The following is a 23,523-nucleotide window of genomic DNA, read 5'->3' on the forward strand; positions in this document are numbered from 1 at the left end:
TTCGGCAGCGCTGGCTTCGCAGTTTCCGGTTTCACCTCACAGCTTCGCCGGCGTCTTCGTGTCTGCGTCCCCGGGACTTTGGCGCCGGACTGCCGCCGTTCTGCCACAGTGTCCCGGATGAGAGAGCGCGTTGCGCTGGCGGCGAGCGTTACCTTGGCGAGTGAAAGTGCTCTTCGTTCAGTGGGGAATCGTTTTCGAGCGGCTTGTCGTACGCGCACATCGCACAACGGGCGTGTTTCACGGAGGTGCAAGCGTCTTATTCTTTGCAGACTACTGGCCTCTAGGGTGAGTAATAAACGTTTTCTCGCACCCATCTCGCATTATTAAATGGCAATATTCCTCAAAATCCTGTCGTCTCAGCGCTGTCATAGTTCACGTAACGATCCGCCTGTTTTGCATTACGAGATTCATTCTGTCACATGCAATGGCGGTTGCAGGCGGTTTATTCGTTAATAATTTGGGAACTATGCTGTGAAACGGTGTCTGCTTTTTTTGTTCTGGCGCGCAATAGCGGTCGTACACGTCATTTGTCGAACACACTTTTCAAGGCGTGTGACAGGTACCGTAACACTGTACGACGATAGTGAGAGCGGTGGTCCCGAACTAGTGGGCAATATTATGGCGCCCGCATACCGGGGAAGGAGAAAAGTAAACCATGAAAATGAATATTACATTGTGTAGAGGAAGAGGGGATGATTCTAGAAGGCATTTAAAGTGCCAGGTAATGACAATGAAGGAATAGGGTAACACTGAACTTAGTGTCAGAAATTGGCGGCGCCACCCCCCCCCCCCCTCCTGTGACTTCTGCATTGGATTAGGGCGTCTCGCTATGTCCTTGTACTCGCATTTCCGAGCATAGATTGGCGTGCGCCTGCTTTTCGCACTCGGATTTCGACAAGTCGCTTGCTGCTCGCGCTAAAAGGCGTCGACTTGCGCAGACGTGTTTTTTGCCGTTGCCTTACCGTGCATGTACGCACGCAGGAATGCCGGAAAACATACACGCCAAGCGACAGGAAACTACGCTTTATTTTTCCTTTACTTCATGATTTACCGTCACCCTCAGTAGCGCCGAGCGATGGTTTCTAACAACTTTGTGGACCCCATCGCGGGCTCTCAGACGCAGAAAAAAAAAATGGCACTGATCCAACTTGAGTAGACGGCGTAGAATCCAGCTGGCGCACGTGTTGTGGTTGTGACCGCGTGTGATGCTAAACTTCTGAACCACGTGCGCTATCGTCCTGCAGGTAAACGTTGTCATACCGCTGTCTTTAAAAAATGACAAATTTGATGACATTAATGAGTTTAATGACAAATTTGCAAGACATCGAAAACTGCCCAGGAAAGAAAGCGTGGGGACGGCGGTACTGCTGCGTCAAAGCGTGGGGCCGCGCAGGACTGCCTGCCCTCCGACTCTACAGATTTCCTGGCCGGTCATGGTTTTGTGCTCGCGCTTCCTTCCTAGAGGATCGCACTAGAAAGTATTGTATTCAGTAGACATATGTGCTTGGTCGAGAAAGAGTCTTACCGGGAAGCCGACTTACAAATTTTTGTAAATTCTCCATCAGAGATATTTATTTTGCCGTACGAAGCGTACTGTGTGGTGGCTGCAGGTGTTCTGGCTTGCGTTGAGTCGCTGAGCATTTCACACTGTGCGTCTGTGCTTGGGTTCAAGTTGCCGGATAAGGTCACCCGTGTCTGGGCGGCCGGAGCGGCCCAAGGTCGTGCCGGTGCCTCGGCAGTTGTAAACAAAGTACTGCGGTTGCTTGGCAGAAGGTGGCGGTGTAATACAATTTTTTTGGGCAAGTTGTTTAAAAGAGCCTTTCAGTAATTCGAAGAGATATGGGTGCCTATCATCCGTGGCCCATGAGGCTTTGCATGCGTGTCAAAATAGCACCACGAAAGAACACGTTTTGTCTACATGCATATAGATGAGTGATGGTTTGGGCTAGTTGGTTTTCCATTTTAGATTGTGTGGCGCAGCACGGAAGCAGGGACAAAGGGACGCAAGAAAAACGGGGACCAGCGCTTACTGCCAACTGAAATTTTATTGCCTGGTGCAAGGTGTTGTATATAAAAAAAAGAAAAATCGACATAAAAGTATATATGTAAAAAACAAACAATACAGATGAAAAATACCAGGAAGAAGAAAACCAAGAAAACATTTTAAGATGCCATCACCGCTCACTGTTCGCGCTGCCCTCGTCTGAGAGTGCTAACTCCCTTCGTGATAAGGCCAGGGCTGGCTTGCTTATGCAGACGATGAGCAAAACGTGAACAAGATGAATGCAGGCGCCAACGTTTCGACAAGTGGACTTGTCTTCTTCAAGGCGACGTATGCTTTCCTCGCCACAGTATATATAGGTGGGGTTCTAAAGGGGAAAGGGTGTGAGGCGGGAGGACGCGGAAACGAGGGAATATGTGTTAGCGTGTCGAATTGAGAGTAAAGGAACCCTGTGTACAAGGTTAAAGCCGTGCTTGACAGCCGTGCTTTTCCTTCATAACGAACAAAACTTCTGTGGGGCAGAAAACACAACACATACACCAGCCCGCTCACCGATTTTTTAACACGATGGGCGATTTGATGCTTGTAGGGAATATCCTACGGTCCTTTTCTGTGGACTGCTCTTCGGTGACCATTGCTTCGCTGTTAGGTTTTCTTGTTCTGTGGATTGCCTCAGCTACTGAGACGAGTAATCCGTCAGGATAGCCGGACGCTTTCAGGCGTGTAACGTGCTTGAAAACTGCTATGTAGTCTGTGGTGGCAGGACCGCTCTAAAGCGTTTGAGGAGGATGCCTGAACAATAGCCCTCTTTACTAATTTACTGTGTGCCGATGAGAGGGGCAGGAGTGTTCTGTGCGCTCCATTGACACTAGGGACCTCTATTACTTGCTCCCTCACAATAAGATGTTGGAATGCATCAGCGAATGCATTGAAGATTTAGGTGCTGTTGACTTTCGGAACCGAGCAGGGTTAAGCTCGGCCAATTTCCTCCATCTGGTACAGTTTTACCTTGAATCCACCTACGTGAAATACAATGACGAAATATATCTTCAGAACAAAGGAGTGTCCATCGGGTCTTGTATTGCGCCTTTCTTGAGCGACCTCATTTTAGCAAAATCAGACAGAGCCCTGCAGCAACTATTAGAAGGCGCCGAAGCTATGGGAACCTTCAGGTACGTGGACGATTTTCTAATAGTTTTACAGTGTGATGTCTCGGAGTCTTTTGCAGCTTCATCACAACTGGTCGGTATATTTGAAGAATGTCTATCCCCCCTGGTATTTACGCATGAAATGCCACAAGATGATTCCCTGCGTTTCCTCTACCTCAAGCTCGTGTTCTCTAATGATAATGTTTGCTGGACATATGAACCCGTGCGCACAAACCACTCCTGCCCTTCTCATCAGCACACAGCAAACTAGTAAAGAGGGCTATTGTTCAGGCCTGCGTCTCAAACGCTTTAGACCGGTCCTGCCACGAAAGACTAAATATCAGTTTTCAAGCACAAAAGTTACACGCCTGAAAGCTTCGGGCTATCATGACGGATTACTCGTCTCAGTAGCTGAGGCAATCCACAGAACAAGAAAACCTAACAGCGAAGCAATGGTCACCGAAGAGCAGTCCACAGAAAAGGACCGTAATGTCGCGGTGATTCCCTGCAAGAATCAAATCGCTCATCGTCTTAAAAAAATCGATGAGCGGGTTGGTGTACGTGTTGTGTTTTCTGCGCCATAGAAGCTTTGTTCCGTATCAAGGAAAAGCACCCCTATCAAAACAGAAAAAGCCCAGTGTGAAGTCGGGCGCCGCAACTGTTACGTGGATTGTGTGCAGGGGGCTGTGTACCGAATCCGCTTGAAATGCGGCACGTACTACGTAGGTGAGACAGGCAGGTGTCTGAACGATCGTCTGCGTGAAGATGCGAATAACGTTAAGAATAGAAAAGAACGCTTCTAAGACCTGCAGTGTAACGCATGCGGTTGCGCCGATCTTCTTGCAAAAACACAAGTAATCTCACACACAGGGATGATCGAACGCGCTTCATCGTTGAATCGGCATCATGGCACGCGAAGAATGCCTGTGCATGAGCAAGCCATCCCTGGCCTTATATAACACCTTGCACCAGGCAATAAAATTTCACTTGGCAGTAAGCGCTTGTGCTGGTTTTTTTTGCATCCCTTTGTCCCTGCTTCGCGCTGTGCGACACAATCTAAAATTTGTCGACGCGTTAACTCAAATGGTTGGCCAAGAACACTTACGCCTAACGCTTAATAAGCTCAGCCATGCCTTCACACTCAATTGAGCTGCTTCATCAAAGCATAATAGGATAGTTGAGTGTACTCACGTCCAGAGATACTCTGTAGTTGTGTTTGCCTTGCTGTGAGTGACACTTCGCCAGCACAGTCACACCGGTGATTTCTTTACGCTGTGAACGTGCCGAGCAGCGTAGAGATTTTCCCCTTTACGACGAATGGCAGGGCGTATCCGTCTGATCTTGCGATTGGTTTGAAACCACACAGTAAAACTTGTGCCATTTGTTCGTTTCAAAACAAGCCTGAACATGCCATCAAGCTGGCAGATGCGCGTGGCCAGCCTGTGTGGCGTGGTCCGTCAGTGTCAGTGCCGCTAGAGGCGCTGACGATCGCTACTCTGACGCGCCGCCTCGACAGTGTCAGGAGGGCTGGTAAGCACGAGGTAGTGGGATCGAATCCCGGCCACGGCGGCCGCATTTCGATGGGGGGCGAAATGCGAAAACATCCGTGTACTTAGATTCAGGGGCACGTTAAAACATCCCAGGTGGCCGAAATTTCAGGAGACGCCACTACGGCGTGCCTCATACTCAGATCGGGGTTTTGGCACGTAAAACCCTACTATTTAATTTTTTTAATAGAACTTAATTGATGAAAAGTGAAGCGCCTCCTCTTCACCGCAACGGCACCGCTGCTGGAGTCGCACCTGACATGGCTGTGGCGGCAGTCAATTAACGGATATGGGCGCTGCAAGGACTCTTTTCTGCTTTTGTTCGAAGCCATTGCCCGGCGCTACCCAATGTGCAGGTACATCAAAAAGTAAAGGAAAAACAAAGCGTAGTTTCCTGTCTCTTTGCGTGTAGGTTTTACGGCATTGCTGCGTGATTACATGCACAGTAAGCGCGCAGCAAGATGCGCGTCTGCTCTAGCCGACGCCTTTTAGCGCAAGCAGAGAGCGACTTGTTGAAAGCGCAGTGTGGAAAGCAGGCGCACACCAATCTGTGCTCGGAAATGCAAGCGCAAGCACATAGCGAGCTGCGCCAATCCAATGCGGAAGACAGAAGAGGAGGGGCACTGTGGCTCCAACTTGTGACACTGACTTCTAATAATAATAATAATATTTGGGGTTTTACGTGCCAAAACCACTTTCTGATTATGAGGCACGCCGTAGTGGAGGACTCCGGAAATTTTGACCACCTGGTGTTCTTTAACGTGCGCCTAAATCTAAGCACACGGGTGTTTTCGCATTTCGCCCCCATCGAAATGCGGCCGCCGTGGCCGGGCTTCTGTGTTCTGTAACACTGACTTCTGTGTTACCGAAGAAATGTACTGCACGTTAAAAAGATGGCAAGTGTTTTACGATCAGCACAATAAACGTAACAAAACACTTAGGGCTCATTCACACCGGCGACTGACAGTGGTCGCGCGACCAAGTTGGTCGCAAAGCGACCAGTCGCAAATGGTCGCAAACGGTCGCCTTTCTTGAAAAGCGACCATTTTGGGCCAGTCGCTTTCTGCGCGATTTTTCAGTCGCGCGACCGTGGTCGCAAAACTGATAAACCAATCAGCGGCGCACCGGAAGTGATCTTTCGTGTGTCTACATCCGGCATCCTCCGGCGTCGCGTTCAAATTCCGCGTAGATTCCGAGAGTTCTCGCTGAGAACGATAATCTCCGGGATTGCGACTTGCGGGTCGCGCTCAGCCGGGCTTGCCGGTGTGAACATCAGTCGCCTTCGGTCGCTTTTTGATTGCGAGTCGCAAATGGTCGCGCGACCTCCTCAAGTCGCCGGTGTGAATGTGCCCTTACGGTATCGCTAATAATTAAGGACGTTGTGCTTGACCAAGCTCGTAACAGGTAACTAACGAAGTTAACTCTCGATCGGCATGAAGAGACATCCATTCTATGTTGGTTTGTCGTGTAACTAAATTATAAACCGAGAAGGGTCGCGCAAATGTGCCGGAGCCAATATCATAAGAAGCCAACAAACTCTGACACCAAGGACAACTTAGGTGTAATTACTTGTGCTTAATAAGTGAAATAAAGAAACTATAAATTAATGTAACTCAAAGTGGATGAAAAAACAACTTGCCGCAGGTGGGGAACGCTCCCACAACCTTCGCGTTTGACGTGCGATGCTCTACCAATTGAGCTACCGCTGCCCCGTTTCCCCATCCACTTTCTTGGTTATGTATGTATACGTTCCGGGATGAACGTATACGGTGGCGACAGCGATTCCGTCCCCACTCTCTACGGCGTACGCGTCGGCACATTCCACGGCGAGGTTCTCGCCTGTCGTCGGTGAGGCACAGGGCGCGATGGACGTGCTGTCCTTTGCGTAGATCCCGACGCCGCCCGCTCGGGAATCGACGCGCCTGTCGCACACGACGCCAGTGTAGCCGTCCACCTGAAACAGGACGTCCGTCCAGGTCTCGGACTGGCACACGAGAGACATGTCTCTGACCACGGCATCGTGGATGAGATCCGTGGCGGGAAGACGCAGCGACCTCCCGTTCACGGCCGCAAGCGTGTTCGAAGGAAGATGGTGTGTGCCTGAGCGCCTAAACTCGTCCTGTAGCTCGCGATCCAAGTTTTATTTGACATGGTAGGACGTATGGTCACCCTTGGCGTCGCTAAGGTAGAGACGGTTAACTTCGGTGCAACGACTCTATGCCGCGTACACTAGCTTGTCTGGATGGCTCCCGTCGTACTCGTACACCGCGTCAGAGAAGGTGTTATGAGATTTGTGGATTTTGACCGCACTAGCTTGACCCATCGGAAACTGCCTTCGTCGGCAACTCAGTCCAGTCTTTCTTTGCAGGGTGAAGGTGAAGGTACGCAACTCGATGGGCATCCAATCGGTGATGATCTTGATCCCCCGTCTGCGAGCAGCATGTGGGAGGGGCTTGGCTTTGATACGAGCGAGACGGCCAGTATGTGGCACAGCAAATTTCACAGCATCGCGCGCGTTGCCTTCCCTGCACTCGTTGACTTCCCTGCACACCGACGGCACCGTTCACGAGTGCGTCCTTCGCGTCGACGTTGAACGCAATCATGTGGGGCTTGCCCCGAGCAAGCAGTATCGTATGGGGCAAATTGCCTAGTTCGACATGCGTCATAGCGGCCACCATGGCCTGTGCGTGAACATGCTCTTCGTCCGACCGGCATCCGAGGTACACATGAACTGCTGTAGCCTCGTGTACGTCTCCCACACCCTGTAGGGCAACATCGATGTTGAAAGCATCGACGTCCTTGTTGGAGTAGAAGAGTCGCACAGCACCGGGCGCAGCGGCCAAGCGTCGTTCGGCACTGACGAACTGACTCTGGATGACACGCACCTCTTCCGGTTAGAAGGCCCTCCCGTCCCCGATTTTCCAGAAGATTGCCGAGTAATCGGCGTCCTTTTGACGCACAACCTCCCGCAACGGGAAGTAGGAGAGATCATATCGTCGTTGGCATATGGAGTTATATCCCCTACAGTTGCGTACCTCAGTAAACGCGTTTCACGTTATGAAAGCTTTTGCACACGCACATCAGGAGACGGTGTGCACTAGCCTTGCAGAGCTCCGCCGTAAAAAAGAACTGTGCTATTGACTATGCGGTAAGTTTCCCGTGCTTATGAATTTCAGGTTTTAAGGAAAATTCCGGCAGGACCTATCTCACGATGAATTGCGACAGCAAAGCGATTAGAATTGAAGCCATGTAACGACATACCGAATTTGCCACGTCGAAGTGTCTGGCAAGCGCACTCCTTTCTTACGCTCCCCGCAGCACACGCTGCTCCATCTGGTGGCACCACCGCGGGGTCCGCGCGTGGCGCTGGTTCGATTTTTTTTTTGCCATTGAACAACGGCTCGTATGTAATGACTGTTCTTCAGTTACTCAAGTTGGCGTCAAAGACCTGCATTGAAGATCCGCGGTACATACGTACTGGCACACACTCAGTAGACCAAGTTGTCTAAGAGGTCATTGAAGACCGGCACAGGCCGAGTGCCACATACCCAGTGCCACATACCCAATGACAGTGTAAGCGTCAAATAGGATTCGTTTCGAACGCTGGGTCCCTATAACGTAAAACTATACCTGTCTGTTTTTTATTCGAATATTCTGACGTCAAATTTACGTAACCGCGGACGTAAGCCTCGATTTGTGACCCGCAGCGTTTTTGAACCGCTCAATCGAACGCTCTGCTCGTTTATGGGAGGTCAACCGTGTTTGATTTCAACGCGAACAGCACTGCTTACTTTGACTGGCTTTTCTTATCGAATGGGCTGGTAAGAATCCAGGAGCACGCAGGAATGGAGAGCGATTTGCAGGGGCCGAGAGAGGCAGTGAAAGTACACCATTGGATAATGTGTGTGGTGCCGGCGTCCTGGATTGGCCAGGTTCAGCTTGCTTAGCTCGCGATGGCTGGTTTAAAATCGCGGTGGCGTCCAACGGAAGCTTAAAAATGTCGCTGAATTGAGTGCTCGGGGAAGAAAAGCTGGCAGAGTGATGTGTATGTGCCGAAAGGTCTCGGCAACGTTACACTGCCACGTAAAAATTTATATTACATTCAAATAAATCCGTTCTCCCTAGCGGCTCATTAGACAGCCAGTGCCAAAACGATCGATCCGTAAGAAGACGTCTTCTGTTCTCTTTAGAATGGGGCAGTCTGCGGGTGTTCCGAAAAAAAAAAAGAAATTCTGTTTCGTTCAGCACATTAATGCATCTTGAATGCCGATACGTCGCCTTGACAAGGGGAGTTGTCGCGGTTTTGTGATCTCAAGTGACAGACAGGTGAAGTGTGGGCAGCTTGAAAGCTTTTGACCAATAGCGGAGTTCTAATGGCAAAAAGGGGGTAGACCAAAGCATGAAAATAAGAAGACGTCCATGTAGCGTGAATTTGGGTGCGCGTTAAAGAATCGCAGGTGGTGAAAATAAATCCGAAGTCCCCTATTTCGACGTGTCTCGCAATCAGATCGTGTTTTTGGCACGTAGAACCCAAGAATTTATAATTTTTATTTAGGAAGCTCTCAGCAACTTTCTGCTTACTAATCCCGCTAAGATATGGTGCAGTCTTAAACTAGACCTAATAACGTCAGGATAATATACGCAGTAGTTGAGTAATGAAATTTACAATAAATCTATTTCTTCGTTTTCTGAGGAGTGTGAAGCCATAAGCTTACCTAGAAGTTTGATAATAGTTAATCTGCATTGTCTGTGTAGTAGCGCCGCATTTAAGGTGAGTCATGTCACCGTACAATAAGTAGCAGGCCTCTGTTCAGGAAAGCCACATCACCGGCAACTAATGTGCGAAGCTCCTTCCCCTTCATGGGCTACAGGGGCGGCGGTACGCGCTCATAAGTGCAGTGATTGGCCACCGGGCGCCTGCCCGACGCTCCACAGCTGCTATGCACTCGGACTGCAAACAAGCCTCGACTAAGTAGAGTGAGAGTTGCTTCTGCATTATGCGCCTGAACAGCAAGAGGCAGGTAGCACCACCCTAAACTAACGGAGGACAAGTAAGAGCGCTTAACTTGTAAACGCGCAGGATTGCTGCGCGACTGGCAGTTGCGAGGCACTTTGCGTGTATGCGCGGGCTTCTTTCGCGCTGGGAAAAATACTTTTATGCAGCACGTATAGAAAAACAGAAAGCTGCATCGGGAGTTTCTCATGTTGCTGTAAAATTGACTCATTGACACTTTTTATCTAACTATAATATTTGAGAAGTTGATGAATTAAGACTAATGTAATTAGGCGGGATGACCAAAAATAAACTATCTCCAAGCCACGGCAAACAACGTCACTTGGCTACGTGGCACTCTCATATTTTTAATCTCTGGCTAAAGTTTGGTCGAACAACCTGTATAATGCTTCGCACCATGATAATTCCCTAAAAAAGCGTCCTTCTTTTTTTTTTTTGCGCAGACAAAATGGCGAACCCCAGGAGTGCTTCAAGTTTTGTTGGAGTTGCGGATATCAGGAACTTGCTCGCTGACTTGGAAGGGGCCAGGGGCTTTTTCTCCGGGAAGCTAATCGATTACTGCATGCCGTGCACTGCTTCTGAAGACAGAACCTGTCAGATTGTTGCCAACCTTAGCGTATGGAACGAGTTCCTGTGCCCGCTTCAGCTGGAGCTGCGCGAGCTGCCAGAAACCGGAAGGCAACTGGGTCTGATGGATGTTTTCTACAGCCCTCCTTGTTCCGTGCCTATGAAAGCCCGACTATGTCAAGCAGCCTCGGTCCTGTACTGGCTTCTTAGTACCCATCGCTGCGTCGCACGAATACAGATTGGGAACATGGTCACTTCCGAAGAAATGGCCGACTTGTGCTTCCCGGTGCTTTGCAACACCCTCGACAGAAATTCTTCACTGAAGTCCGTCGTTCTTGAAGCTTGCTTTCTCGTGAAATTGAAATCCGAGGAAATAGAAAAGCTATACAAGATCATTTTGTCTCTGAAATGCCTAGAGGAAATCGAGCTCCCGTGTCCTTATTCCTCATTGTGTTCGCCCAGCATCGCTGCAATTCTTCGAAGCACAACACCGTTGACAGTACTCAAATGCTCCTCCGTTGAACGCATAGAAAGCACGGTAGCGCGGCTGTTATTGAGAGTACTGAGAACGAATTCGACACTGCGTGATTTGTCGTTAAGTTTAGCCGTAATAAGCGTTGATCCGGCTTTATTTTTTGAATTTCTGACCGGTGACACCCGGCTACAAAATTTGAGAGTGGTCTCTGACCGCTGGGGCTCACCTGACAAGTCGTTAATATGGACTTTGAAAGGTATGGTGAAGAACCGGTCAGTCTCGAGCTTGGAAGTCGAGAATATCACTTTGGATTTCGAGAGCATTGAGATGGCATCGAAAGTGCTGGCTGAAAACAGAGTTTTGAGAAGGTTTCGGCTGTCAACATGCACTGCCGGGGTGAACGTAGCTGCCGAGGGCAAATTATGCTTTAATATGCCGCCCAATACTACTGCCTTACAAGACGCCATTGCGCGTAACAACACCTTACATTATCTGACCTTGAATTTCAGCATCTTGTGTGCTGAGCACTGGGGGCCTTTCTTCCATGTTTTGTCAAAACACACTAGCCTCAAGATGGTGACCATCGAAGTTGAAGAAAAAGAATACCGTCTTTTGCCTGACGTCGTCAGAGCTCTTCAAGAAAGCGGTGTTGAAGAGAAGATTCTCTTCAAAGTTCTCAGCATCGCTGACGAGTTGACTGCTCCTGATTGCAAGCATTTTTGCAAACTTAGCCTAGAGGTATCGGACCGGGCAAAAAACAGAATGTTGCCTCTCTTGCAGCAGTTGTCCACGTTTACCCGCTTGAAAGAATTAAGGCTGACCCTTCGCACCTGGGACAGCGTAATTTTTTATGTCATTTCCGAATATATAGCAATGACGTCGACCCTCCGAATGCTGTACCTAGACTTAGCCATGGGAATCTTTGCGCCTGAATTAATCGAGTGGTGCCCAGCGCTTTCGAGATCGCTTCTAGTCAATAAGAGCATTGATGATCTTGGCATTGGTGTTTATGTGGAGTGCAGCCAGAACATCGAACTGCTCGGTGACGCGGTAATGCGAAGCCAGACCATCAGAAAGCTCACCTTGATGCATTTTCATGATGTCGCATTGTACGCCTTCCTTCGTGGTCTACGCGCAGATATCTTGAACAACTACACGCTGTGCAAGGTCGCCAATTACCATGGTTTGACGCCTAATTATGAGGCGGACTGGTTCGCCGTGTGGGGCGCATCGCGGCGAAACTCTGGCTTCGTAGCCCGAGCAGCGAAGTTCCTGAATCACGCACGGTGTGACAGGTAAGGACGGTGCCCTTTCTTCATTATGTTCAGGCTAGTTAGGTCTTCCAGCGTTTTTTAGTGCTGCACAGATGTAACTTGTCAACGAGGGCTATATAATGGAACAGAGGGGCGCTTTTCATTTGTCTTCATTATTTTGTCTCTGTATTCAAGTTAAGTTCTACAGTGAAGCTGTATACTTCAGTATAACGAGTTCTTGGGCGAGTTGGTCACTTATCGCAGGCACAACAGCAGATCAAGCAAAAGACTTATGCCGCTACTGCCATGACTGCAAGAAGCTGTGTGCCTCTGCCTATAGGCATAGGTCGGCACAATCACTCATGAGTGCACTTACTCACACTAACTCGCACTCATTTCAAAGGCGTCAGTGCGAGTGAGTGCTTGTGAGTGTGAGCGGAGGTGAGTGGAGGTGAGTGCGAGTAAGTGCTAGTGAGTGTGAGTGGAGGTGAGTGTGAACGTGACTGAGTGCTGTGGGTGTGAGTGGAGGCGACTGTCAACTTCAGGAATGCCTGTGAGTGCGAGTGGAAGTGAGTGTGAACGTGGAAAGTGCTTGTGAGTGAGTGTAGTTGAGTGTGAATGTGTGTGAGTGGAGGCGAGCGTGAACGTGAGCTAGTGAGTGTTGGTGAGTGTGAATGTGAGTGAGTGCTTGCGAGTTGAGGTGAGTCTGGTGAGTAGACGTGAGTACAAAGGTGAAGTAGTGAGCGTGAGTAGACATGAATATGAACGGGGGTGGATATATCACAGCTAGCGCAACAATTGAAGACGTTAAAATTCCGTTAGGAGTGGAACGCGATAGCGTAAGCGTCCTAAGTTCGCATCGGAAATCATGGGAGGCTACTGTTGGCGGGACCCTATCGAAGTGGGGTGTATGGGAGGCAGCCCTACTCAATTGCTCGGCGCTGGAGTCCCAAAGGGCTCTAGTCCAACGGGCGCGGGTAGCAGCTTCGTCCAGTCGGGTCCCAGACTAAGGACTCCACCTATGTAAAGGGCCATGTTTGGCCTGCAAACGCTCAATCCGTTGAATAAACCTTTTTCATCCATCCATCCATCGAAGTGGAAGTGGACGCAGCGTCGAAGGCAAGCGCTTGTCCCGCGTTCGAACTCTCCTTTTCATATATAAACGCGTTTAAGAGCGTTCGCACCATCGACCTACGGTGGCCGAATGGGTTAACGTGCTGGTCTCGTAACCTATAGTTCCTGGGGTCAAATTCCTAGCCCGCAATTTTATTTTCAGGTTATCGTCGGTTAATTGCCTTTATCGGAAAGTTGAATTCACGGCCAACCGAAGCCGACAATGCCGACACTGGATTTTCTACGAAACGAGCCTCTAAACGCTATTGCGCTAAAGAAAGGGTCAACGTGTCGTGAATATTCAAGGATATATTGTTATTTGAACCCTCAAAAGTTAACGTCCCCTGCCAAGGTCACCCGCTCGTGCGTTGCCATTCACACTACCGTGATATGCACGCGCGTTTGTTCTGTGAATATTCGATCGCTTGCAGAATCTAGAAAGCACGACTCGACTTGATATCTCAAACGCGTTTTAACGCGATAGCGTTAAGGAGCTCGTGTCGCAGAAAAGCCGGTGTCGTCGGTGTCGGCGTCCGCGGCGTTGGCCGTGAGCGATAAATCACGGCAGGCACTTCATAAATAAAAAGCAACTTCCAAGACGGGCTGGGTGGGAATCGAACCAGGGTCTCCGGAGTGTGAGACGGAGACGTTACCACTGAGCCACAAGTTTTTTTCTTTATTACCGGCTTGGCAAGTACATACAAATATTGTCAAATAAAACCGAATGTTAAAACGTCTAGTCGTTACTAAGACTGACGTGTCATGATAAAATGGCTTCATCGAAGCCAAACTGTCCAACACTGAAAGCCAATTTGGCGGAACACTCAGCAGTTTCAACACTTCGCTTGTATAATTAACGCTCTCAGTAAAATAATACATTGCTGACCTTGCATCAACATCAGCATTGCGTACAGCCATACGAGTTTGCCACACACCTTGCATACACAATAGCATCAACATGTCCACCGGCACACCGTCAGGTTCAGCACATGGCAAAAACCTTATTCCGAACGCAGTGATAGGAAACTCCTTTTTTAATGTTCTTTGCAGGATGTCCCAAAGAAAGCGGGCATCGTGGCAGTCAAGAAAAATATGTTCGACAGTTTCTTCCTTGTTACATATAAGACAGTTGTCTGACCATGGGACAAACAAGCCCTTGCTTCTTAGCCATGGCTTAACAGGCAGTGTGCCGGTATGCAGTTTGAAAAAGAATGATTTTGTGTTAGCTCGTACAGGCATATTATTGACTCGCTTGAAAACATCTCGTTCAGGCCCTAAGTAATACATAGAACGATACACTGGTGTAGGTACAAACACTTCAACAAGATCCTTATACAATTGTTTTCGTGAGACTGCAAACAAGTAGTCTTTCGAAAAACGAGCGTTTAGAAGACGTATCGCCATGGAAACTTCACGCAGATAGCCCTTTAGTGCCATCGGTTTGATTGCGTGCGACGATACAACAAAATCGGGCAAAGCATCGCGCAATCTCACTTAGATTACCGTCCGCAGAAACCCATCGCTTTGGTCGCGGAAGAAAACAAATCTCGATACAAGTTGCTTAAAAAACAAATGCGTTAAACCAAGTCCCCTATTGCGCAATGTGTGAAACAAATTACTTCTGCTCGTGCGTTCCCACACCGAACCCCAAATAAACTCTGCAAACACTCTGTGTATTTTTTGAATTGAAGATCGGCTCATGCATAGCACCTGCAGGACGTAGAACACTTTAGCTACTAAAAAGATATTACATACTTTGGCCCTAGCAAACATCGAAAAGTTGTGGCCTCCCCATTTGTTAGTTTGCTCTTTCATTCTGTCTCTCTCGCTCGTCCAGTATTCGATTGGCTCACGGTAGGCACTGAGCGGAACCCCAAGATAAGTGCCGGGTAATACACTCCACTGCATTTTGCAAAAGACTTCTGGTGCATCTGACCAATTCCCGTGCCAAAGCCCTAAACATTTTGACCAACTTATGGCACTACCGGAAGCATTGCAAGAAGCTTGGGCTTCTCTCACAGCTTCTGCAATGCTCTGTTTATCGCGACAGAACACTGCTATGTCGTCGGCATAAGCTAAAGCATTTATTTCTCTACCAAGGAATGTGTACCCGCGAATATTATGGCTATGTAGTAACTTTAAACAGAAAGGTTCTAAATAAAGTGCAAAGAGCAAGGCCGAGGTCGGACAGCCTTGCTTTATGCTAGACATTACTGCAATCCGCCTGCTCAGTTTGTTGTTAATAATTAAGTTTGTGGTACAACCATCATACATCATTTTTACCCCGTCCAAAATGACTGATCCGACATTAACATAATCAAGAAGCATAAGCAGGATTTCGTGGGACACCCTGTCAAAAGCTTTGGCCAAATCTAGTTGTAGCATAGCTACATGATCTCCCATCGTATCGCAACATTCAAGTATGCTTCGCGCTATATGTATATTTGTGAATATAGTCCTGCCTTTTATACCGCATGTCTGATGTGTACCTACTAGGGATTTGACTACACTTTGAAGGCGATGGGCGAGCACCTTCATAAATACTTTATAATCAATATTTGCTAAGCTTATTGGCCGGTAGGCCTCTACGGATTGAAGTTTAATGTGGTCTGTTGATTTAGGTATCAGTACTACGTGTGTCTGTCGGAAAGAAGGAGGCGTCCATTTTTGTTCGTAACACTTGGTTATGACGCGGTGCAGAGCCTCAGCCATTTCAACCTTGAAAATTTTATATATTGCTGCCCCAAGTCCGTCCGGTCCAGGCGATTTCCTTACACTAAGGTCATCTATAGCCTTTTCAATTTCTGCTACAGAAATCGGCCTCTCAAGGGCATCCTTAAGTTCACCATCAATTTTCGGCATAAGAGGTAAATATTCACTCTTAAACGCAGAGATCTCGCTTGTCCTCTTGCTTAGCAGCGTGCTATAGTAGTCAACGAAAGCACGTTCTATCATTTCCCCGTCATTTGTAAGCTGCCCTTGATAAACGATTTCTTTTACTTCCTTGGTCATAGCGTACCTCTTCTCTTCACTTAAAGCTCGCTTGGTGGGCGTTTCACCCAGCCATACACGTTCAGCGCGTGCTCTTAAAACCGCGCCACGATATCTCTCTTCATCAATCACTTCAAGTTTCACTTTAAGTTCTTTAATATCATGTGCAAATATACCAGCCCCGCCGCTTTCCATGTTCAACAGGTATGCTAACGTGCATTGTAGTTGCTCTTCTTCTTGCTTTTGTTTCTGCCGCAACACGCATGCTCTCTCTAAAGCAATTGTTTTCGCTTCGGTTTTGAACATCTCCCAAGCTTCTACAACATTTTTTGCATCCTCAAGGAGAATAGCGTCTAATTTCTCTTTTATTCTTTTAAGAAATACTTCATCTTGCATAAGGTTGTCGTTAAGTTTCCATAGGTGCCAATTAAATTCCTGTTCTTTCTTTTTCATACCTATCGTAACCGTTACCAAACAATGATCAGTGAAACTGATACATTCTACACCATATTCAGAAAGTAGCGGAACTAAATGAACAGGAACATAGATGCGGTCTAACCTTGAGTGGCTATCTCCTTGAAAATGCGTATATTGCACATGACTGTAAGAACCAAGAACACTCCCAACATCCTCTAGATCAACATCACACAAAATTTCATGCAGAAGTGCGGCACTTTTATCTTGGCTAAGTTGCTTTTTCGATCGATCTATCGGCCGGCATATACAATTGAAGTCGCCAAACATTAGAACGTGTCTTTCACCCCGCAAGAAAGACCTCAGATAAACGAAAAATTGTTCACGTTCTCTAGCATTATTAGGGGCGTATACACAAACCGCCCGCCACAGCAATCCAGAAAAAGAAAAATCGCAAATAAGCAAACGCCCCCCTTCACATGAAGTAACTTGTTGCTCTATTATCCCAATGCTATTTCTAATAAACAAAAGGCAGCCCCCAGAAGTACCACTCGCGTGGCAAACGCATACATTGTACTTATTTCTGAAAATTTCAACCAATCGAGCCGTTTTTTCTTCAGATTCAATTTTTGTTTCTTGGACAGCCATCAAATCAATGTCTTTTTCTAGTAACATGCGACTTATCTGACACTGTCTTCGCCTCTGCGACAACCCTCTGACGTTTAATGTCGCCAAACGAAGCGGACTGGTGAGGTTAATAGCGTCTGCCATTGTTTTAGTTAGATTTAGGGTACGCCCCTACACAATTTTTCTAAGGAAACATACGGACTCTGGTATGCAGTGATGCTCGTTGAACATGGCCCTCCCTTTCGAGCCGACGACTGCCAACCCACGTAGTCGCAGGCCCGTTCCCGATCAAAGATCGGGTTTTGGAAGTTCTTTCCGGGACACTACCTCCGCTAAGGCGGAGGTGGCCCGTGTAGCAGCCGTCTGTCTGACGGCACGTTGAGTTTGACCTTCAACGTCGACCTTCGGCCTGTCTGGGTTTTCTGTGCCGGTCTTTCGGTACCCGCGCCGTCGGTGTCTCGGCTGCGGTCCTCAACATCGTCGCGCAACCGCTTTCCGGCACCCTTAGCGTTGGAAGTCATGTCCATGCTCTCGGAGATGCTGACTGTCTCGTCAACCGCGGTGGTTGGGGTTGCTTGGATAGTAGAAGACGCACTCGTCGCCTCAACACCACTTTCCTTGACTTGAACCTTGGCAGGTGGAGGCGCAGAATCGGGCACGTTGCCCTTATCAGTCCCCTCCGAGTTCACCTTTTCGGTCTTCATTTCCAGAGATGTAGACTGAGCATCCGCCCCTTGAGCTGCTTCCTTAGCGGCCTCCTCGGCATCCTCTTGATCCATAAGGAGCTCCGATGTGTCTTCGCTCCTGCCTGGACCAGCAACGAGACCCAGTACGTTCTCACGCACTGGGTCTCGTCGTGGCCGAAGCGACGACACAGCCCACAGCGTGGAACCCGGCATTCTCGTCTAATGTGTCCGGTGCCACGGCACCGGAGGCAGAGGGGTGCTCTGCCCGGGACAATGACGAGAGCCAGGTCTTCCGCGACCCGAAGCTGATGTGGTAGGTCGTCCGCTGTCATTCCGGGCTTGAGTTTAAGGACCACAGACCGTGTCGTGGTTCCTTTGTCGTTGCAGCCTTGTACTTTCCACTTCTCCCTCGTCACTTCGGTCACTCTCCCGAACGGTGCCAACGCTGTTCGGACGTCTTCATCGGGAACACCGTGCAGCAGCCAGAAGAGCTTGAGCCTGACACCCTGATTGCACGGGTCAATGACCACGCATCGTTGTTCTTTAACAAGAAATGCTTCAGCGTCAAGTATCTTCTTTTTTGCCGCCTCGTTCGAAAAAGTTACGGCCCACACATGATTCATCTGATAAGCCCCGAGGGCCACCACTTCCGGCAGCAGCATCAGTCTTGAAAGCGCGTCTCTGAAGTGGTCAACACGGTAAGGCCGTGCTTTAACTTCGCCGTGGATAAAAATAGTGTTCAAAACACTAGCACCTGAAGGAAGTTGTGGTAGAATCATCTGGTAGTCCGGAGAAGGCTTTTCCGTTGACCGGGAACCGCGGCCAAGGGCCGCTGTAACCGCCCCTGGGGAGCAAGACATTCCGCGTCCGTTCACTGCGGTGGCCGGAAGTGGACTCAATAGTTCGATGCTTCAAAGCGGTACAAAAGCGCCTCTAGTGAACGCGGTGTTGCCTTAGAAACGAGCTGTTTCTAAGGCTCAGGCGTGCGTCGCTTGCTCAGGCGCACATTTCGTTGTCGCGCCAAACGCTGCGTTGCTCGACGCTCACCGCGTCCGATGCGGGGCGCGTAGTCGCTGCGCCGTAGCCCATTGTCTTCCACCCCTTGGCGGGTCGACGGGAACGCTGTCGCGTTCCGCTCTTGAAGGCGAAGCTTAAGCGTCCTCCAATTTTAGTGCCCGGAGTATAAGTTGGCTTGAATGAGCGAAACAATAATCCGTTCTCGTTGATGGAAGTTAAACGGCTTCCAACGTGTGTACAGTTGGCAGACATGTGAGTGAGAAAACTGAATACGTCTTTAAGCAACACTTACCCATTCTGTGTGGATTAAAATCAGCCATGTGACTACGAGAAAACCTGTCTCGTTGAAAATTAACTGTTAGCGAAAATTTTTGTTTATTGGGTTGCGTATTTACACGTCAGCCCGTTTCTCTTTTCTCAGCTATTGACTTTCACTTTCCAATGTACATTAGTGTTAACACGATGCATTTGAGCGCTCAAGAAGACAAACCTAGTCGTTACATCGCGCCTTCGTTCATCGCTTACCTAGTTTGTTACATAACCGTTCTTTTTAGTGTAATGCATGGAAAACAATTATTTTTGTTGTCTCGAATACACGAGGGACTACATGCTTGTGCGCCAAGCGTGCCCTAGCTCAGCTAATTAATTTTCATGGCTCGTGCAATAAATGAACACCTAAACAAAAAGTGCAACTGGTAGCGTTAGTTCATATTTGTTGAAACTGTCGGGGCATGTTTTGTTAAACGTAATGATATTTGAATAATTACCATTCTTGCAAATAATTACTGAACTGTTATTTTCTTCTAGCGTTCATACATTATCCGGGATAAATTCGAAGTGTGTTTGTTTATTACAGCCATGCAGTATATTACGCATAAGCAAACGCTTAGGAAGATTCCAAGTTTTATTTCTTTTTACGAACGGTGAGGCATTCAGCTCGAACGCCTTCCTGGGTAAACAATAATTCGTACCGAGAACAGATTTCCTATAAGAAAGGGTCAGCACTACAGCCAATTCATATGCAATGTTGTACACGCTTAGATAAACTACAGCATTTTGGAAACAAAATTTTAACAACTGCGTGAAAGCGTTACACTGCTGTTATCTTCAATATTTCCCAATGTCCAACGCGCTACCTGATACCAATTTCACATTCAATGGAAACGGGCACAATGTCGGAGGTGAAACGTTGGAACGGTTTAACGTCTCTGGCCTCATTAAATAAATAAATTATCGGGTTTTACGTGCCAAAACCACTTTCTGATTATGAGGCACGCCGTAGTGGAGGACTCCGGAAATTTCGACCACCTGGGACTCTTTAACGTGAACCTAAATCTAGGCACACGGGTGTCACGATGTTTGCCACGTACTGCGACGTGCTGCTAACAACCACTGGCACCTGGGTCATGCCAGGAGACCAGCACGCATCACTAGCTGTTAAGAAGCACCGAGACAAACTTGAGACGGCAGAATTACGGCAGCCTAATGTATCTGCGGGGCACTTGCTTGGACTTTGGGTTCACAGCGCTTTGCTGCAGTGTGCACACGCACTGTTCACTCTCTCCCTCTTTCCATTTTCTGTACCTCTTTCCCTTCTACTAGTGTAAGGTAGCAAACCGGACGGTCGTCTGATTGCCTTCCTTTTCATTATCCTTACTTTTTCTGTCTCTAGGAGGCAGGTAATAGGCGATGGACAGTTGAAACTGTGTTTAGCTAAGACAACCTTAGCTAAAGATTTCTTGAACAAGTGGTTGATTGCGTTGTATGCAGGTAACCTTTCAAATGGCGTAGTTTAGTTATAGGATCTAACATACTAAGTGGAACTGTGAATCTTGTGTGGCAAACATGAACGCCAGACCATTATCGGGGATCGCTGTTTTCTGACCTCATTGCAGCTGCAGATATGCTGAAATGCCTGTCATATGCTACAATTTATGCACGATGCAGGTCTAAAATCAAGGGGCTGTTATGCAACTGCGTTGATCGCCGGCGTCCTCGCTTCAAATTTCACGTGGCCGTCTTCTTCTGACCCTCTGTCGCTCATAATTTCTGTCCGCGTTGCAGGGTAGCGGTCTATAGAACGCGGAAACTCGGATCTTCCTCTTTGTATTTCTCAATATACTCTCCGCCCCTGACTTTCGAAATCTTGATCACCTAGCAAAATAATCTAGCGCATTCTTATTAGTATTCTGATGTCCGTCATATCGGCGCCCCCGCTCCATCATGTTTTGTCGCCTTATACGAATGTAGGGCTTTCAGAGGCTGACTACCGAATACGAACACCCGTGCCCTCTCGACTAAAAAGCTGTCACGCTCCCATACGCCCAATCAAGCGCTGTTAGAACGTGTGTAAGGGCGTAGGCGCACCTAAGAATGCTTCCTACTTCTCAACACGGCACGTTACTTCTCTGCAAATCTTTCCAGATACTACTACCTCTTGTTCCTGATAACGTACATAATCACTGGTTGCCCGGAAAACTGGGCCCGTGTATGCTTAAAAGAAGTTTGTTGCGGTCGAAAGGTTCCAAAAAAGCAGATGCCAGGCCAATCGTCATGATGGACATGGCGAAGAGGACCGGTCATTGAAGAACCACACGGAACAAAACTGAGCACGGCGCCTGACGTTCTTTCGTGCAACAATGAATGAATTTTTAACTAAACTTGAATTCTGGGGTTTTAGAGGACAAAGTCACAATTTGATTACGAGCAACGCCATAGTGTGGGGCCCCGGATAAACTTCGAGCAGCCGTGGCCAGTGGAGTCCTGAAATGATGACGCCATCCACTCGACCTCAAGAACAACGACCTCGATGGTTGAAATAAATGTTTTTTTTTTTTTTGCTCTCTCTTGACCACCAGGAGATCTTTAATGTCCCCAATGCATGGGATGCGGGCGTTTTCTTGCATTTCGCCCCGAACGAAAGGCGGCCACCGACGCCGGGATGTGATACCATGACCTCGTGCTTAGCTGTGCAACACCACAGCCGCTATTGTATTGATTGTATGAATTTTGACGTGGTTAAGAAGGTACTCGTAAGAGCTAGGAGCAGTATGCGCGAACCGAAGAATGTTGCAAATTTTTTTTTTGTAGCTCGGAAAACAATAAAAGGACGTTTCCATTGTGATTTCGCTTAGTCTGTGTGAGCTTCCTCCAACCTCACTGGAAGCGACTCTGTTGTCACGTTAACAGCGCCGATATCTTGCTGTCATATTCAGCGATTGGCAGAGAAGTTGGACATGTGACCGACATAAAGAGGGGCGGCCTACAGACAGTTTTGTTTGTAATGTTCTGGGCCAAGAGTGCGTAGTCTGTAAAAGCTGTAGAAGCGGAATCCCTTTCTTGAATGAGTTTATGGTAACATAAAAGAGACGTACGCACATATAGTGCCTTCGTCGCTTTTCTGCCTTGTGTCAACTGAAGGAGGAAAAATAATTGAGCGGAGAAGGTGGCTATAAGGCTATCTGCTAAAATGGTTTGTTTCGCGTGTTAAACCAGCTCCGTTGGCTTTTCAGAAACACCATTACATTGTCATCTGAATTGTTAGTGTTACGGGGAAGCCAATACTGCCCGTGGGGCTCAATATTAAATCCCGCTTTTCTCCCGACTGCAGGCTCTGCGCCGCTGGTCTGGACCGAGTGTCCCGTCATCCGGCGCTGGTGGCCGAACTTTCGGAAGTGCTGTCCATAGGCGAGGACGAGGCAGCTCTCATGGTGCGGCGAGGGTTTCGCAGCATCGAAGGTCTGCACGAATTCATGCGACTGGCCGGTGTCGTCAAGCAGCGGGTCACGTGTCAGCCGCGCGAGGACGGACGCACGCAGCTGGATGACCTCAACAGCGAGTGCTGGTGTCACGTGAGGCGCTACCTGCAGCTGGACGACGTAGCGTCTGACTGAACGTTGCCACCGGATCTGCAGGCACTTTTGGTTGCCACTTGAGCCACGGTGTGAAAGATCGCCAAAGTTGGCGTATGTTCTTTCTGTGGAGGACGGTGTGCGTTGTTCGATTCATTATACTCAGAATGTGGGATGGGTGCAAGCCCCGTGTATTCTTGGCAAGAATTCCACGTTCATTTTTGTTTTAGTTGTTATCCTTTGCGGTAGTTCCGGCGAAAACTTCGTTTAATGTGAGGCTTAGCAAATATTCCTTTATTGTGAGCCGAGTTATACTTTTGGTTACCGTGGGAACTTGCATCACCTCCCGAAGGCCTGATGTTATCGTGTACTTTTTTTGCTTCCAATAAAGAGAAATTTCGTTCCAGAAATGTTCGCGCCGCTTTCTTCTACGCAAGTAGTACGACATGCAGCGTGTAGGATTGCACCCAGATGTGCTTTAAAGGAAGGAGCCACAATGCGAAAATGTGGGTGTTAACTTCGACTCAAGAGGTAAGGTGGAGGTTAAGGATGCAGTGATTTGAAACGTCATTCCTCATTGGATAGATTAATCAGGAATAAATTATTTTGCCATGGGACGTATCTTCAAATCGAGTAACAGCACTTCTGTAATATTTGGAGTTGTGGTGCAGAAACCTAAGTTGTAATTGCATCGCAGTCGCAGAAGATGTGCTGTAGCAGAGGCCATCTGTTCGTCTTGATCATTAAACCGCCAACAAGAAAAAAAAATTATGGGGTTCTTTAACGTGCACCTAAATCTACGTACACTGGTGGTCGCG

The 23,523-nt window shown here is 48.2% G+C and overlaps 1 protein-coding gene across 1 annotated transcript; it reads left to right on the top strand.

The window, feature by feature from the left end:
• The first annotated feature begins 99 nt into the window (after positions 1-99).
• Positions 100-23,027, top strand: LOC142590166 (uncharacterized). The gene is made up of 3 exons (XM_075702061.1): positions 100-285; positions 10,155-12,048; positions 22,465-23,027. The coding sequence occupies exons 2-3, from the start codon at positions 10,160-10,162 to the stop codon at positions 22,745-22,747; spliced, it is 2,172 nt and encodes a 723-aa protein (XP_075558176.1). The 5' UTR covers positions 100-285; positions 10,155-10,159; the 3' UTR covers positions 22,748-23,027.
• Positions 23,028-23,523: the final 496 nt, after the last annotated feature.

This window comes from Dermacentor variabilis, chromosome 8 (assembly GCF_050947875.1).
Source record: "Dermacentor variabilis isolate Ectoservices chromosome 8, ASM5094787v1, whole genome shotgun sequence".
Taxonomy (NCBI): domain Eukaryota; kingdom Metazoa; phylum Arthropoda; class Arachnida; order Ixodida; family Ixodidae; genus Dermacentor; species Dermacentor variabilis.

Excerpts from the sequence above, each read along its gene's own strand:
- LOC142590166 (XM_075702061.1), top strand. The coding sequence starts at position 10,160 with ATGGCGAACCCCAGGAGTGCTTCAAGTTTTGTTGGAGTTGCGGATATC. Across the intron at positions 12,049-22,464 it reads AATCACGCACGGTGTGACAG|GCTCTGCGCCGCTGGTCTGG; the intron begins GTAAGGACGGTG and ends TCCCGACTGCAG.